This window comes from Sceloporus undulatus, chromosome 1 (genome assembly GCF_019175285.1).
Source record: "Sceloporus undulatus isolate JIND9_A2432 ecotype Alabama chromosome 1, SceUnd_v1.1, whole genome shotgun sequence".
Classification (NCBI taxonomy): domain Eukaryota; kingdom Metazoa; phylum Chordata; class Lepidosauria; order Squamata; family Phrynosomatidae; genus Sceloporus; species Sceloporus undulatus.
The window spans coordinates 303,928,834-303,946,488 of record NC_056522.1 but is presented as its reverse complement, the minus strand read 5'-3'; the positions used below and the strand labels follow the sequence as shown (position 1 = coordinate 303,946,488).

At 42.9% G+C, this 17,655-nt stretch overlaps 1 protein-coding gene across 1 annotated transcript in view; it reads right to left on the bottom strand.

The window, feature by feature from the left end:
* TTC17 (tetratricopeptide repeat domain 17) overlaps positions 1-17,655 on the bottom strand; it is a 118,276-nt gene that overhangs the window by 36,413 nt on the left and 64,208 nt on the right. Inside the window, exons 17-19 of the mRNA XM_042459708.1 lie at positions 14,283-14,450; positions 3,083-3,526; positions 2,911-2,920 (exon numbers count right to left, since the gene is read on the bottom strand). Coding sequence (XP_042315642.1) covers positions 2,911-2,920; positions 3,083-3,526; positions 14,283-14,450 — 622 coding nt within the window. The remainder of the gene's footprint in view (positions 1-2,910; positions 2,921-3,082; positions 3,527-14,282; positions 14,451-17,655) is intronic.

The window sequence follows — 17,655 nt, the reverse complement described above, 5'->3', positions numbered from 1 at the left end:
CAGTATTCTTGAGGGCAGGAGTTTATCATGTGCTGGAGATATTAACCTGACTGTTATACAACGAACAAAGTAAATAGTACAAGAAACCAATAGTGGGATTAAAAAAAACCCTAATCAGGCAGCTAGGGGGAATGATCCATGGTCTTAGATATCTCTACACTAATGCACAGAACATGAGAAATAAACAAGATTAACTTGAACTCTTAGCACAGCAAAGAAAATATGATATACAGTTGGTCCTTCTTATACATGGATTTTTTATACACGGATTCAAGCATACACGGTTTGAAAATGTTCCAAAAAAGTATAAATTTCAAATATCAAACCTTGATTTTTCCATTTTTTATAAGGGACACCATTTTGCTATGTCATTATATTTAATGGGATTTGAGCATCCAAGGATTTTGTTATACACGGGGGATCTTGGAACCAAACCCCAGCGTATAACAATAGGAATTACTGAAACCTAGTGGGATGAGCCTCATGATTGGAATGTAGGAAAAAGTTAGAAAAGCTAAAGCACAGAATGGGCTCAGGCTTGCTAGAGAGGTTAAAAACAATAAAAAAGGTTTTTTCCCTCATTATGTCCATAGAAGAAAAAGGAAAGGGCTGCTGTGTGGAGAAGACAGAGAAATGCTAACAGGGGAAAAAGAAAAGGCAAAACTATTAAACACTTTCTTTGCCTCAGTCTTCTTCCAAATGGAAAATAGTGTTCAGCCTAGGGAAAATGGAGCAGAGGGTGCAGTATGGGAAATCCAGCACAGAACAGGTAAAGAGGTAATGCAGGAATATATGGCTACTCTAAATAAATTAAAGTCTCCAGGACCAGATGAATTACACCCAAGTGTATTAAAAGAACCAGCTGAAATACCATATATATTCAACTATGTTGAAAAACGTATGCCCCAAAATTGACCCTAAAATTCTGAGTCAACATATATGGGTCAATACAGTAAAAGAATTCAGAAAGATCCTAAAAGAAGCACCACCCTGATGCCTCACTTTCCTTGCCTCGACAGTGATTTCTGAGAGCTACTGAGGCAGGAGTGTGTGTGTGCGTACATATGTGAAAGAGGCAAAAGATGGGAAGAGAAGGTTTTAACATTGGTTTCAGATGTTAAAACCTTCTCTTCCCATCTTCCCCCTCCTCTGGACATCTCTGCCCACCAATATCCTATTTCCCTCGAGATCTTCTCAATCTGATGTTAAAACCTTCTCTCATCCTCCAACTCCTCTCTCTAGATTGTCCCTACCCACCAAACACCCCATTTCCCTTGAGTTCCTTCCTTCCCAATCTGATGTTAAAACCTTCTCTCCCAACCAAACAACCCATTTCCCCTCCAGTTTCTTCCCTCGTCAAACTGATGTTAAAACCTCCTAAACTTATCCACAGGTCATCTCAAAATCCATGAACTCTTTTTTTATAGTTTCAAGGTTGATAGATGAGGGGAATGCTGTGGATGTAGTGTATCTTAATTTCAATAAGGCCTCTGACAAATATCCTTGCAAACAAGTTAGTAAAATTTGGATTAGACAATGTAACTGTTAGGTGAATTTGTAAGTGGTTGACAGGTCAAGCTCAAAGGGTGCTCAACAAAGGCTCTTCTTCTTCATGGAGTAAAGTGACAAGTGGGTGCCACACCGTTCTCTCCTATTCAACATTTTTATCAATGACTTGGATTAAAGAATAGAGGGCATATCAAATATGCAGATGACACCAAATTAGGAAGGGTTGTTAATACTCCAAAGGACAGGATCAAAATTCAAAATGACCATAACAGAGTAGAAAGCTGCCCCAAAACTAACCAAATGAATTGAACAGGGATAAATGTAAGGTACTGCACTTAGGTATCATTCCTAAACATGTACTTCAGTGGTTTTTTTAGAGTTGCTGAATGATAGGAGACAGGATGGAGGCTTTTGAAACTCCACAGCAGAAATTCTGTGGAGCTAAGTAGAAGTGTCTTAATTTTACATTCTGGTATTGAGTAAAATCAGAGGTCAAAAGCAAGTTTCAAATGCTTATTATGACAATAAAGGAACAAGACAATATGGGCATCTTTTTCAAGCATGCCATCTGCCTCACCTGGACTTGGTACTGACAGTCCAGGATACAGTGGTACCCCGGGATACGAAAATTTTTTTGGTGCTTTTCGGCGCTATTTCACACGAAATCGCGGCTTTTCCCCATTAGCGCCTATGGGTTTTTCGGCTTGCGAAGTATTCCGGGTTACGAAAGCGGCGGCGGAACGAATTAATTTCGTAACCCGGGGTACCACTGTATGTGGAATATAGGTTGTAAGCAACACAATTTGTGACATATTAGCCTTAGCTACCAATTTCCTGGCTTTGTGGCGCTTGCATCAACATGAGATAATCTTAACTCTGGTCTTAAACTAGGACGCTTTTGGATCACTGAATATTATCTTAGCTTTCTATAGCTAGAAAAGAACAGATGACTTTCCTACAGAATGTGATCAGGGGGATTTATGGAACACATATAGCAATAGCAATAGCAGCTTCATTTATATACTGCTTCATAACGCCTAAGCAGTCTCTAAGCAGTTTACAACTGTAAGCTAATTGCCCTCAACAAGCTGGGTTGTCATTTTAGCGATCGCGGAAGGATGCAAGCCTGAGTTGAGCCTGAGCCCTTGGTTGGTATTGAACTTGCAACCTTATGGTTTATGGTTTATATCCAGATATAAGTAAGCCAGTAAATTGGCACTGACAAGATAATTAATCTTTATCATGACAAAGGAACCTAAAGGGGAGAAATATAGAAATAGAGAAAAGAGAAAGGAAAGGAGGAAAAGGAACTGAGAGATGTGTGGCCAGAAAGACTTGTAGGATGGGAAATAGAATAGAGAAGCAGAGAAAGATTTGTGACTTCAGCAGAGTACTATGTACATAGACAAACCTGCAAAATGGAAAAAAGGAGAAAAAGCAACAAGCATTAATGGTGAAGATGAGACTTATAGTCCTATCTGACGATTATTAAAAAAGGGAAAATTGAATAAAACTTATAAAAATATTCACCACAGTTAACAAAATAATGTGATTATTGAACTCGTAAAAATACAAAAGTAGTCCCCAGAGTAGAGTTGTACACCTACTACCCTTACACAGAAAGAACTGGTTTGTGCTACTTGCAGATGATTCAAAGGTAAAGAATGACCTAGGAAGAAATCCTTTATCTTGAAACACAACAGAAATCCAGATACATTGTAAAAGATATCTAGCTTGACCTTGCTGATGAGAATTCTTACCCATTCAGTTTCATCATCATCATCATCTCCACAGTCCCCAAAACAGGAGCTAGCTAGTCCATCTGAAGAACCTTTCTTGAGGACACGGATCCCTTGCAAGTCCATCCGATGGCCTTTCACTTCCAGTGCCCCCTCAAAACCCTCAAGGGGCCAAGAATTTTCAAACTCATCCACTAATGCCAGCATCTCTTCAGACATCTGAGTATCTCCCAAAGTCTCTACTTCTTCTGAGTCATTGCTTTCAGCAATAACAGTACCTGTAAAGGAGGAACAAAAGTTGTATTATAATTCTGCTCGTATGTCATTGCGAAGCAAGGAAACAAACATGACATTTCTGCCTTCAATTTTGCAAAGCAAATGAAACGATACCCTCCCAAAAGAAACTGTGGTTTTAAGTAAGGTATTTGTCACATTTTATGTATAAGATTATGCTGTGAGCCATTTTAGCTTGCTAACATGCATTTATTGGTACACTTGAAATTATCAGTAAGTATAATATTATTCTAACTATTAGTATGTGAGCATTTTTGCAGTAGGAGATACAAAACTAAATGGTTGAGCACTAGGGGTATTAAATAGGAGAAAATATTTTGTGTGAAACAATCTTCTTCACTTATGAACACAAATCCCTCAAGGAGGCCCCATAGTTCAGTAGTAGTTCCTGTTGAGCCAAAACTAGTCAGAATAGGTTAATAGTTAGATGGATGAAGGGCTTTACATAGTGTAAGGCAACACAAGGCAAGCTGTCCAGTGTTATAAAGACTACCGTCTCCAGCATTCCTTACTATGGGTTATGTTGGCTAGTAGGAACTGCAGACTAACATCATGGAGAGGACGCTATGAGTGAAATCTGAAAGTGCTCTTCTGTCCATGAAATGAGAGCTTCTGTTAAAGCAAGGGCCTTTGATTCAGTGGAGGCTTCTGCTAATGGAGAGACATGGTAGAAATTCCCCCTTTCCACGACAATCTCCCATCTTCATGCTGTTCTAAAGGCTCTCCCAACTCCCCAGAGCAGATTTTCAGGTGTACAGGAGACTGCGGAAGTAATAGCAAAAACTGTCTCCACACCACCCACTACAAGGTCCTGGAAGTAGTCTTTATGTAAGTGGGACTCTTAATTGGAGCTATGGATCAAATTCAACAGAGTGTATAAAAAGGATCTTCATTTTGCATTCACTCTGAAAAAAAAGATAAGGACCACTGTTTGCTGTATTTCCTTCAATGTATGGTTCAGGAATAGGCAACATCAATTTGAATCTCTTAAAGAGGATTCAGGTGACTAGTTCTGGTGAGGATTCAAGCAATTTACTAATATATAACTGTCTCTTGCCATTAATTACAGCCTGTGTGTGTTAAAAAGACAAATCATGATATAGAGATTGATGGAAATTTTCATATTGGCTCCACAAAATCATGGGAAAATCATGGTTGTGTGAATGTATCTTTAATTTGTTGTTGCTTTAGACACCCATTCCTACTTCGAAAGATTTTTTTTATCCTGAAAAGGGATACAGTCACACTTGAAATAAATGAGTAAATGTTTTTTCTATAAATGAGTGAATGTTCTGTCTATACAAAACAAAACAAGAGCAGTATAAGAATCTATTACTATGCTTAAATCCAACAAAAACATGATTTTTCTGTACAACCTGAAATGTTTGTACCTCTCTTAACTATCAAATCTATTGAATCTAATACGTCTCTGTGTATTCGTGTATGTGTGTTGAACTTTAGATTGTAAGCACAGACATGTAATTCTCACATACCAAAAGGTTTCAATATTTCTGGGTGCATAATTGCGATTTATTTCCACTGTGTTTTTTTTCCTTTTGTAGAAACAAGTACTTTGGGCCGAATAAAGCTTCTTTTTAAAAACTGATTTCTGAAACACTTTTTTGAAAAAAATGATAGGCAACATTCTGAAATCTGGAATTCTGTCCTTTTCTGTTTTGAAGAAAAACAAACCCAAAATATTCCCCTACATGCCTGCCCTCAAATCACATGACAGACTGGGATACGTCTATCTGTCTGTATAACTGAGAGAGAGACTCAGTAATAGACAAAGGTGGAAGTTTAGAACCTAAATGGTATTAAAAATGTATTCATCTCGTATTGAAGCTCATGGGCCACTGTGTAGTGTATTCCATTAAGGTCCTCTAAAATATACCTCATTCAAAAGCAGCTGCATGCTTCATTTTTAAAACGTAATGAAAACTCTAAGAAGTTTCCATTATTTGAAGAGAGCAGCAGTTCCAGAAATAAAAGCACTTTATTAAAATATGTAAGTGAAGAGGATTACACACAGAGAGATTGTTCATAGTAGATCTCAAGCTGGCTCAAATAGAAAGGGATTGTGTAGCCTTGCCATCCCTACTGGGACAGGAGAGAATATTAAGGACAATGCGCACTGTTTCAATGTAAACTGGCCAACTGCTAATTTGTTCAGTTGGGATAAAATAGGAGCTAATTCGCTCCTGTTCCTCAGACAGAAAAATTATGTCTGTTAAACATTTCATGGTCTGTCTGATCTTATGAATTCTCTTTTTCCCCTCCTTTTTAAGCTTAAAATAATAACTCCAAAATTATCATATTTAGTTAAAAGGATGAATTAGGATAAGGCATAGGAAATTCTTAAGAACAAACTTATAAGCAATGTGAGAGGTAGAGATAAATTACCTATCAAGTTAAGACAACAGTGTCCAGGAAAGTTTATATTCTGCAATCAAGCCTTACAGGAGCCCTGATGGCACAGTAGTCAAACTCCTATATTGCAGTCACTCACTCACAAACCACAAGGTTGTGAGTTCAATACCAGCCAAGGGTTTTGGGTCAATTCAGCCTAGCATCCTTCCGTAGGTTGCTAAAATGAGTACCCAGGTTGTTGGGGGCAATTAGCTTACACTTTGTAAACCACTTAGTGCATCAGTAAGCAGTATAGAAATTGCTATTGCAGATGGGGGAAAAAGATTTGTTGTTAACTGCCCTTGAGTTGGCCTCACTCATGGTGACCCTGTGGATGAGACATCTCCCAGATCCCATCGTCCACTTCTCTGCTTAGATCCTGCAAGTTCAGGCTTGTGAGCTTCCTAACCGAGTTTATCCAAATGGCGTGTGGTCTTCCTTTCTTTCTTTTGCCTTCTACCTTCTCTAGTATGATTGTGTTGTTGTTGTTTTCACTGTCTTTTCTAGTGAGCCACGGCTTCTCTTGATGTGGGCAAAGTACGACAGCCTCAGTTTCGTCATCTTTACTTCCAGGGAGAGTTCAGGCTTGATCTCTATGAGCATTCAAACTAAAATAAGTTGTACCAAAATAAGCAAAATTTGCATTCTTGCAGTATTCAGCATTTTGGCAAGATAGATAGATAGATAGATAGATAGATAGATAGATAGAGCGTCTGTCATCAGTAATGGACTGGATGAGAGCAAACAAATTAAAATTAAATCCAGACATGACAGAGGTGCTCCTGGTTACTTGGAAGGTAGATCAGGGAATAGAGATACAGCTGGTGTTAGATGGGATTATACTCCCCCTGAAGATGCAGGTTCACAGTTTGGGGGTACTCCTGGACTCTGTTTTAAACCTGGAGGCCAAGGTCTCTGCAGTGACCAGGAGTGCTTTCGCGCATTTAAAACTTGTGCACCAACTGTGCCTGTTCCTTGAAAAGCTAGAACTAACCTCAGTGGTACATGCTTTGATTACATCCCATTTGGACTACTGAAACACACTGGTACTCTACTTTGGGCTGCCTTTGAGAGTGTTCAGAAACTGGAGCTGGTCCAAAGAGCTGCAGTCCAAAGAGTCAGGTTACAGAGAATGCTTCTGTTGAAACAGCTCCACTGGCTGTCAGTTTGTTTCCAGACCCAATTCAAAGTACTGGTTATGACCTATAAAGCCCTACACGACTCAGATCCTGGCTATTTGGCAGATCGTATCTCCCTGTATAAGCCAGTCTGGGCTCTGAGATCCTCAGGAGAAGTCCTTCTTAGTCTGACTCCCATCACAAGCACAGTTGGTAGAGACATGAGAGAGCCTTCTCAGTGGCTGCCCCTAGAATGTGGAACTCCCTTCCCAGGGAGGCCAGAATGGCCCCTTCCTTGGTGTCCTTCTGCCAGCAGGTTAAAACCTTCTTATACAGACAGGCTTTTAAAAACAGAATGTTTTTAAGGAGTGGGTTGGGATGTTGTAGTGTTTTAAAGTGTTTTAAACAGTTTTATCATTTTTAACTGTGTTTTATTCTTTTAACAAGCAATCTATTTTAATATTGTAATAATTTAATATTATTTTAATGTATCACTTTTCTATGTTTTTAATTATACTGTTCTTTTAATACTGTGAGCCACTAGTCAAAGTTGTATAGTTAAGTTTCAAAAGTCACAACATGGACATTTGACTAGCTGGAAAATAAAACAAGAGAAATGCCATGAAAATATGACTGGAAATAAAATAAGTTTCTTTCCAACCTTTAGTCTAAAACAAAAACAAGAATAGTCTGCTTCAGCTACCAGCTGCACTGGGGCTGGAAATTAAAGAGAATTACATTCTGGCTTTTGCTCCTGGTTAAGGGACCAAGAAAACTAGGAGACTGCAGTACCTTACTTCATGGCAAGGGAGTGACCGCATAGTTCTATCCATTTGTCAGAGAAGGAACAGCAGCGGAGAGTTTGTTTTGCTCTCAGCTGCCAGAAAGAACACTCCGCCCTGCAATGGTAGAACTGAAAAGGAAAATGCTCTGGTTCTCACTAACAGTAAGAGGCCTTAGGGTTAAGTTTGTGTGTGTGTGAGAAAGTTTTAATTTGCAGCAATCCTTGGAAGTCACACTGAGAATCATTGGATTTAGAGGTAGCAAGGATATCTTCAAATCAAACAAAAACTTGAAGAAACTGCCTAATAGAAAACCAAGAATGCTGTAGGTTAGTTATCAAGTGGCTAGTAAGAAGAACAGGTTGCTCACCTGTAACTGTGTTTCTTCAAGTGGTCATCTGCGAATTCACACAAATGGGTTATTTCTGCGCATGCGCAGCAAACTCGGAAACTTCTAGAATCTCTGGGCAGAAAGTCATGTAACTTTCTGCAGTCTCTTTGCAACTTTTTGGCGGTAGCCCCGCCCATCCCGTATATAAGGCCCCTGGTGGTCCGCCCTTCTTCAGTTCCGAATGAGCTGCAAACAGCACGGCAACAAGCGTTGTCAAATTAGCAGACACTGAGGGGAAGGATGGGTGGGTTTGTGTGAATTCGCAGATGACCACTCGAAGAAACACAGTTACAGGTGAGCAACCTGTTCTTCTTCTTTGTGGTCTCTGCGAATCACACAAATGGGTTAGACTAGCGAGCTGTAGTCTCTGGAGGAGGGAGTGTCAATTAACATGAATGAAAACACAATAAAGTATGTAAACCAAACATCTGTGTTATTTATTGTCATTACCACAAGTTAATGAATGGCAGAAAGTAACACTGCCCTCCCAAATGCTGCATCCTGTCTGGTCCTGGCGTCCAGCCTGTAATGTCTGATGAATGTCAATGGTTGGGACCAGACAGCAGCCTTACAAACATCCTCGAGGGGGATTCCCGTCAAAAAGGCTGCGGATGCTGCTACCGCCCTAGTTGTATGGGCTCTAACCCGACCTGGTAAGGGCTTATCAGCCAGTTCGTAGCAGAGGCGGATGGTGTTGACCACCCACTTGGAGAACCTCTGCGGTGACACCGGCAGCCCTTTCTTGGCTTCGGAGTAACATACAAATAGTCTCTCCGAACGCCTGGAGCCAGCTGTCCTGTCCAAGTAAAACGCCAGTGCCCTCCTAACATCTAGAGCGTGGAGCTGGCGTTCAGAGTCTGTGGTCGGATTAGGAGCCAGAGTCGGTAGAACAATGTCCTGGTTGATGTGAAAAGCAGATACCACCTTTGGCAAGAAGGAAATGTCTGTTCGGAGGACCACTTTGTTCTTGTGAAAACGGAGAAAGGGTTGATCCATTCTAAGGGCACACAGTTCACCAGCCCGGCGGGCTGATGTGATAGCTACCAGGAAGGCTGTCTTCCAGGTTAGGAGTCTCAAGTCCGTGGTAGCTAATGGTTCAAAGGGCTTAGAGGCTAGATAAGCCAGAACAGTGTCCAGGCTCCATTGCGGTGGAGGGTCCACAATCGGGGGATGTAGGTTGTTAAATCCTCTAAGGAACCTCTTTATGAGAGGGTCCCTAAACAAGGAAGGTTTGTCTTGAAAGCAATAGTGAGAAGAGATGGCAGACAGGTAGCACTTGATAGAACTCAAGGAGAGACCTGCCTCAGTCAGCATCATAAGAAAATCCAGGACTATCGGGATGGAAACACGGGATGGTGGAACTTCCCTGGTTCATAGAAAAGCAAGGAATCTGTCCCATTTATAGGCGTAGGACCTCTGGGTAGACGGTCTCTGAGCTGCCTTGATCATATTCTGCACACCGGATGGTAGCGATTTTAGGATTGAATCTTCCATGCCACCAGACCGCATCTCAGGGTGGTGGACTTGTCCGTCGTGGAGCGAAAGCAAGTCGGGTCGGTGTCTCAAGCGAAGATGTTCTTGGGCTCGTTGTAGCAGGGGAGCGAACCACGGCTGTCTGGGTCACCATGGAGTGATCAAGATCGCCTCCGTGGAGTCCGTCCACATCTTTGTCAATACTCTGGTGATTAGCGGAAAAGGGGGGAACGCATAGAGGAGGCCGTTCGTCCACTGAAACTGAAAGGCATTTCCCAGGGAGCCTGCTCCACGAACCCGTGAGCAATACTTGTTTAACTGGGCATTGCTGGGGGAGGCGAATAGATCCACCATAGGCGTGCCCCATCGTTGAAAAAGGCGGGAGACTACCTCTGGGTGTAGTTTCCATTCGTGACACGTTGTTTGGGATCTGCTGAGTTGATCTGCCAGGTCGTTCTCGTCCCCTGGGAAGTGGATGCACTGAAGCAGAATGTTGTGCTGTATGCACCAGTTCCAGATCCGGAGAGTGATGGCTAGGAGAGTCCTTGATCTTGTACCTCCTTGCTTGTTGAGGTAGTACATGGTAGTGGTGTTGTCCGTTAGGAGGAGTACCACCTTGTTGGAGAGTAAGCCTCGAAAGGCCCTGAGCGCTTTTTCTACTGCCAACATTTCCAATGCATTGATGTGGAGGCTCGACTCCGTTCGTGTCCATTTGTCTTTGACAGTGAGGCCTAATGCATGGGACCCCCATCCCTGTAGGGATGCGTCCGTTGTCAGAGTTATCTCTGGCGAAGGCGGGGTAAATGGCATGCCGGAGCAGACGTTGTCCGGTTGGAGCCACCATTTCAGCGAGGTTTGGATCTTTCTTGGGATGGTGAGAATCTTATCCAGATGGTCCCTCACCGGATCGAAGGCGGACAGGAACCAAGACTGTACGGGTCTGAGGTGTAGTCTCGCCCAGAGGGTAACGAAGGTTGTGGAGGCCAAATGTCCCATTGCCACCTGCACCACACAGGCTGGTAGGTGTCTGTACCGTAGGCAGGCTCGTATGGCGAGCATCAGAGTTTGGAATCTGGACCGCGGAAGGTAGGCTCTGGCTGATTCTGAGTCCAGTAATGTGCCTATAAAATTGGTTTGTCTGGACGGGGTTAAATGGGATTTTTCGAGGTTGACACGGAGTCCCAATGATGCCAGTAGGTCTTGGGCGAAGACCATCTGGTGCTGAAGGGCCTCTCTGGATGGTGCTGTGAACAGCCAGTTGTCCAGGTAGGGGAAGACTATGATCCCTTGTTGACGTAGATAAGCTATGACGGGAGCCATACACTTCGTGAAGACCCTTGGTGCTGAAGACAGACTGAATGGAAGGACCTTTTATTGAAAGAAATCTGGTCCAACGGTGAAGGCGAGGAATCTGCAGTGGTCGTTTCGTATTGCAATATGAAAATAGGCGTCCTTCAGGTCCAGCGTGGCGAACCAGGCATCCTTCTGCAAGAGTGGCAGAATAGAAGCAAGAGTTACCATCCTGAAGTTTCTATAAACTATGAAGGCGTTTAGGGCGCGCAAGTCCAAAATCGGCCTAAGGCCTTCAGGTTTCTTAGGGACAATAAAGTATTTAGAAAAAAAGCAGTATCGGGCCTGGGAAGGTTGTACAGGCTCGATAGCGCCCTTGTCCAAGAGGGAGCGCACTTCGTCGAGAAGGGTGTCCGAGGGGACGGTGGTAATGATAGCTCCGGTGGTGGGGAGCTCAGAGAACTCCAGGGCATAACCCCTTCGGACTATGTTTAGGACCCAGGAGTCTGTTGAGATGGATGCTCAGGTGTTATAAAAGGGCTGTAAACCATCTGTCTGAGAGATGACGAAGTGCGCTAGGGGGCTTCAGAATCTCTTTTTGCCCCTAGCATCTTTCTTTTTATAACCTGATTGGTAGCGGTTCTGAGGCGGTTGGCGACAGTCTTGTTGGGAGGGAGACCTGGAGCGTCCGCCCTGGCGTGCAGAATCTTGGGGCTGGAACTGTCTTTCAGGATGGTGGAAGCGTTGCTGGCCATGGTGGAACCAGTTCCGTTGGCCACTGTACCGTTGTTTGCTTGGTCTGGAGGATGAGGCTGACATGCTGTGTTTCTTGGCAGCTGTTTTCATTCTATAACGAAAACTTAACTTCTCGTCTGTCTCTTTATTAAACAGGCTGGAATTATCAAATGGCATGTCTTCTATGGCCGCTTTGGCCTGGGGGGTCAAATCCGAGGAACGGAGCCAGGCATATCGGCGAAGAGCTACCGATCCAGAGAGGATCTTGGAAGAGCAGTCCGTTGAGTGTCTAGCTGATATTATCTGCTGACCTCCCACAGAGTGGACCTCATTCCGGATGGCGGACATAATCCTCTTCTTATCATCAGGGCACTCACTGATGATAAGGTCCATTTTCTCCATAAGGAGCTGAACATATGCCCCATGCATGCTGCGTAGTTGGCAATTTTTATGTCCAATGCAGCGGAGGCATAAAACTTCTTCGCCAGGCCGTCGATTTTTCTACTCTCCTTATCCATGGGGGATGAGGAGGGACGAGCCGCAAAGGAAGTTTGTGAGCCTTCCACAATGGCCGAATTGGGCTTTGGATGGTTGAACAGCCAAGACGGTCCTGGAGGGGTGACCCTGTAGAGGTTCTCTATTTTTCTTGAAGTAGAGGAGATGGATGCCGGTGTATCCCATGACCTCTTGGCAATCTTCTCCAGGGATGGAAGAAAGGCCAGGGATGGTGGGGCGGGAGCACAGCCGTGAATCCGACGTTCCACCGGGTCGAGGGCATCCTCTTCAGGGTGAGTGACCTCGAGTTTGAGGGCATCTGCCATTCTGATTACCTTATCAGAAAAGGAGCGGACATCGTCCGTTGGTGAGGGGGCATCTGGTTCTCCAAAGGCCAGGGATTGTTCTGCATATAGCTGGACAGATGGAGAAACTGAACGAGAGCGTGAAGCAGAAGGAGATCTACTATCTCTGCGGCTCAACGGTGACGGGTCTCTCGAAGCGGAGCGACGTGTGACTGTCTCTACCGTGTCACGGTGTCGAGGAGAGTGAGGCCTCACTCTTGTAGGACCGAGGACGTTGCGGCGGAGGTGGTCTGCGTCTACCAGTAGCAGGCATTGGCCGGTGTGGTAGTCATAGATCAAGTCCGTGTAGGTGTCAAATAATGCCCTGTCCGGTTGGTAGTCTTCCAAAGGGGGGCTGGCGCGATGATCCCTATCCAGGGCTTCGTCAGCTTCCGTTCCCAGAGTGCCTCTATCTCTCTGTACGGTTGGAAGTCTATCCCGTGTGGGACGGGATGGTGAGGCTCTGTCCCGTCTAGAGCGGGATGGTGAGGTCCTATCCCGCCTGGAACGGGATGGTGACCGGGAGCGCTTCTGCCTCTGCGGTGACATTTGGACATCCGAGTCCGGGATTTCTCCTTCGGACTCAGAGGACTCGTCGAGATTGACTATTTCCAAGTCTCTATCCTGAATGGAGAGATGTGATGAGATCAGAATTCTAGGCTCGAGTGGTGGAGCTGAAGACGAAGCGAGCTCTGGGATTGGAGTTGGTACCAGTCGTGAATCCGGTGGAGGCACCGACACTGTACTCGGGGGGCCCTTGCGCCTGGTCTTAGGCGGCGGAGACACTGATCTAGCCTTCCTCGGCTCGAGGCCATCTTTAAGCGCCTTGGAGGACTTTTGCCTTTCTCCATGAGGCCTTTTTGAAGCCTTATCCGGCTTCGATTTAGATGCATCAGAAATCTCCGGTTGGGCATCGGTTAGAGCGGGGCGAAAGGCCTTCTCATATAGAGACGCTTTCAGCTTCTGGTCTCTATTCTTTAGGGCTTGAGCCGTCATGGCCTTACAATGCCTGCAGGTTCCGGGGATGTGGCCTTCCCCTAAACATAAGACGCATTTGTCATGTCCATTTCACATGGGTATTTTAACCCCGCAACTAGTGCATTGCTTGAAAGAAGCCATAGCGCTGAGAACGTTACCGGTCCGGGTCAATCCGTCGAGAGTCAGACAAGGTTGAAATCGGCAAGCAAAGAGAGGTCGAGACCATTCCGTGGTCAAATGTCCGTTCTAAGGCTTTAGACAAGGTCGAGATCGGCAAGCAAAGAGAGGTCGAGTCCGTTCCGTGGTCAAATGTCCGTTTTAAGGCTTTGGTCAGAGATTCAGTACTGAGCAACAGCAAGTTCCTCGAGCTGCTAATGCGGCGGAATGAAGGAACTGAAGAAGGGCGGACCACCAGGGGCCTTATATATGGGATGGGCGGGGCTACCGCCAAAAAGTTGCAAAGAGACTGCAGAAAGTTACATGACTCTCTACCCAGAGATTCTAGAAGTTTCCGAGTTTGCTGTGCATGCGCAGAAATAACCCATTTGTGTGATTCGCAGAGACCACGAAGAAGAAACTTTTATCTATAAGTGCATGCGAATATGTGTAGATAACATAAGTAATATACTGATTTGGCTGGGTAAAAAACATAAAGCCATTGTTCTGGGAAAAACAAGAGAAAGCTAATCTCCTTTACTGTCCCTGTTGTTCCAGTATGCACTTACTCTCTAATGTCAAAGGAGATGGATCCCTTGTGGAGCTATGAATAAGATCTGTTGAATCATCTGTGGCTGCCTCAATATTTTCCTCCATTAATATGATTTCAGAATCCTGTATGTCAAAGTACTTCTGTTTGGTATGGCTGTCATCTTGACTCTTCTCGTGACACTGGCCTGTAAGACACACAAAAATGTAGACATAGTTTGGAATATTGTCTGAAAATTGAATGTCAAATGTTGGAACTGGGAAATTTAATTCAGTGTTAATAACATTGATTGTTGAAAATTGGTCAATGTGTTAAACTATCATTATTAATTCACTATTTGAATCCCAGGACAGAATGTGGGATTTACAGTGAATGGCATGGAGGGACACATTTTGTTACTGTCATCTTCAAAAGTGCTCTTTTTATTGTTATAAGATTGCTTTCCCTGACCTGGAATTCCCACCCCCCACCTGCCATAAGCCCACAGTGCAATTTGTTGGTGGGTGAGGTTGAGACTTCCATGCAGCTAGAAACTGCTAAATTGGGAAATGCTATCCTGAGGTACAGAATCTCACAGCCTGCTCAATTAATTTTTGTCTCTGTTCTGCAGTTCTCTTCCCTTCCCTTCACGCAGCTGCTGTCAACACACACACTGTTCATTTGCCATTCAAGTATTTTGCTTGTTAAAAGATAATAAAGAATGATGTTAAAAGTTAATATGGAATGATGTGTTAATTTCAGCTACAGGACACTGAACCACTGCAGGTAGAAAAATAAGTGACTGGTACAAAAATAAATCAGTGAATCAAGGAAGAAGAATTCTTAATGAAAATGAATAATTGTATTTTCTCTTCCTCTCTGCTTACTATCAAAAATGTGATCTGCAGAGATCAATGGTAAATTACATATTTTCATCATTTAATTCAATGGGACTTATATTTCTGAGTTTTATTTTTTAAAACAGAAGGAAGACACAAGGCAGGGTGGGAAGGCATGAATTTACACAGGTCTATTTTTTGTCTCCAAGCTCTGACCTTATCAAATCCATCAGTATTTGTGATCTGCTGTAGAAGCAGGTGGGTGAAAAGAAGTAGTGGTGCAGGGGGTGGGAGGAGATAGAGAAGACAAGAGACAAAGGAATTTTTGTTTGTATGGGGGGGGGGGGATTGAGGAAAGCTTTCTACCAAATTATCCAGGTGTTTAGCACTGTGTAAGCAACAGTTAACACAGTACAGAATTACAAATGGGTTCATATCAGCTCAACCAAAATAATGTATAATATTGTTTATTATGGAGCAATATACAATTATAACCAGATACAGTCAATAGAGAAAGACTGAAAAGAGTGATAATGAAATCCACAGAAATGGGTGTTGGAATCAGCTTCTTAGGTGTAGCAGGCCAGACATACTGTAAGAGCTGTGACTACTTGAAGGATAAGGAAATATAACATTCCCCCATTCCATTCCATAACTAAGTCTCCCCCCTACTCCCCATTCTTCTTCAATTGCTCCCTGTCCCATTCTTAAACTGCTTCCTAGATGTTTTTTGGCTGAATTTCCAGAACTTTTTCTGTTTCAACTACTCTGAAAGATAGTCATATCACAGCAAGCAAATTAACATGCCTAGCAAGGGAGGTATGTGATGCATGTCCTCCAATCCTATCCTTAGCCATTCCTGACTTTCCAAATCTGCCACATGAAGACCAACCCCAACCAATTCTAACATGCTACAAATAATGAACTCATTGAAATATAAGATTAACTCCAGCATTAATGAGGGAACTGGGTGAGTTACGCCATATTAAGAAAAATAACAACCCCTAATGTCTTAGCATCTTAACAAACTAGTAACTGCTTATCTCCAAACCCTGGATGCAGATGTGACTCCTGCAGGGCAACACCTTCTACATTGCCACTAAACTATTGATATACACAAGTATAAGTGCTATAAAATCAATGGAAGCCCAGAAGTAGCACTATTTGCCAGATAAAGCCTTCAGTAGTTTTTATATGACAAAAATACTAGCAGATGAAAAACAAAATTAATCTTGTTATGGGTAACAATTTTGAGATGTTAACAGAAATACTCCTTTTAAAATTCTATTTTTGTTTATTCAAAAGTAAACACCAATAAGTTCAATGGGACTTATTCTTATTTGCAGCCTAAAACTTTAATACATTTGGGGTTGTAAAAGAACTTCAAATTTACAACATGTAGTTAATCTGTGGTTCGAGAAAGATGACAAATTTACTGATTTAATTTTACAGTTAAAAATTCTTGGTATTGAAATGTAAAGTATGTCTTTGGGCTATTGGTGAAATAACTTCCAGTCCTTTGGAAACACTGCAGAGTCAGCCCTAAATACAAACAAATCACATTTGTATATTACATTGAAGTGGAATTTCAACACCAAGCTTAGAATGGTCAATGACTTTTTCCTGTCCTTTATTTCTTTTGTAGTATGAATATTGTTTTCCATGCTCACTTTGTCTGGAACTGTCTGATCAGCATGCATATTTTGGTGGGATGTGCTGACTGAAACGAACACAGGTCAAAGAGGACATCTCTGTTCTGCACATGGAATACTGCATAGTCAGGATTCTGTAATTCTTAATTGACTTTAATAGATTTTCTAAAAACCAGTTTGGTTGAAAACCAGCTTAGAACTGTAATTAATTAAATAATGTGATTTAATTTGGAGAAGTATACACTGTGAAGGATACTTTCTGAGCTAAGAAACTTTGAGGTCCTCTGTAACTCTATAGGAAATACGTCAGCCAAGTCTACTGCTGCCCTTTTAAGGTTAAATGTTAAAACAAACCCCATCAAAAAGGCACTGGCCTGGTAATCAGAAACCAGTACCTAAGCAAGAGTACAACAACCACTTGACTGCATTCATATATGCAAATATATGAATGTCAGCTCTCCTCTGACATAAAGCAAACTGCTTTTGAAAATATCTGTGCACTAGTGGGATGTGTGCTTTTCTCCTGTCAGATGTCCTTCTAGAAGATGTAACCATTGCCTGTACTGAAATCTGAGGGAGTGAGGATTCAGCATCTCATATCCAGCAGGTCAGAGAACCAGCATGGTTTAGTGGTTTGGGCAATGGACTAGAATTCTCGAGATCAGGGTTCAGATCCCCACTCAGCCATGGAAACCCACTGGGTGACTTTAGGTAAATCACATTCTCTTAGTCTCAGAGGAAGGCATAGGCAACCCCCCCAACAACAAAACACTATTGCCAACAAAACACTGATACCACAACATCAACTGCTCCTACAGCCCTGAATTCAAGTTCCTAACTTTTGAACTTCTTCCTCCACAATGAAAGGGGAATGATACAGATGTTTCTTCACCACCATGTCATCCTCACATGTGGGGTCATA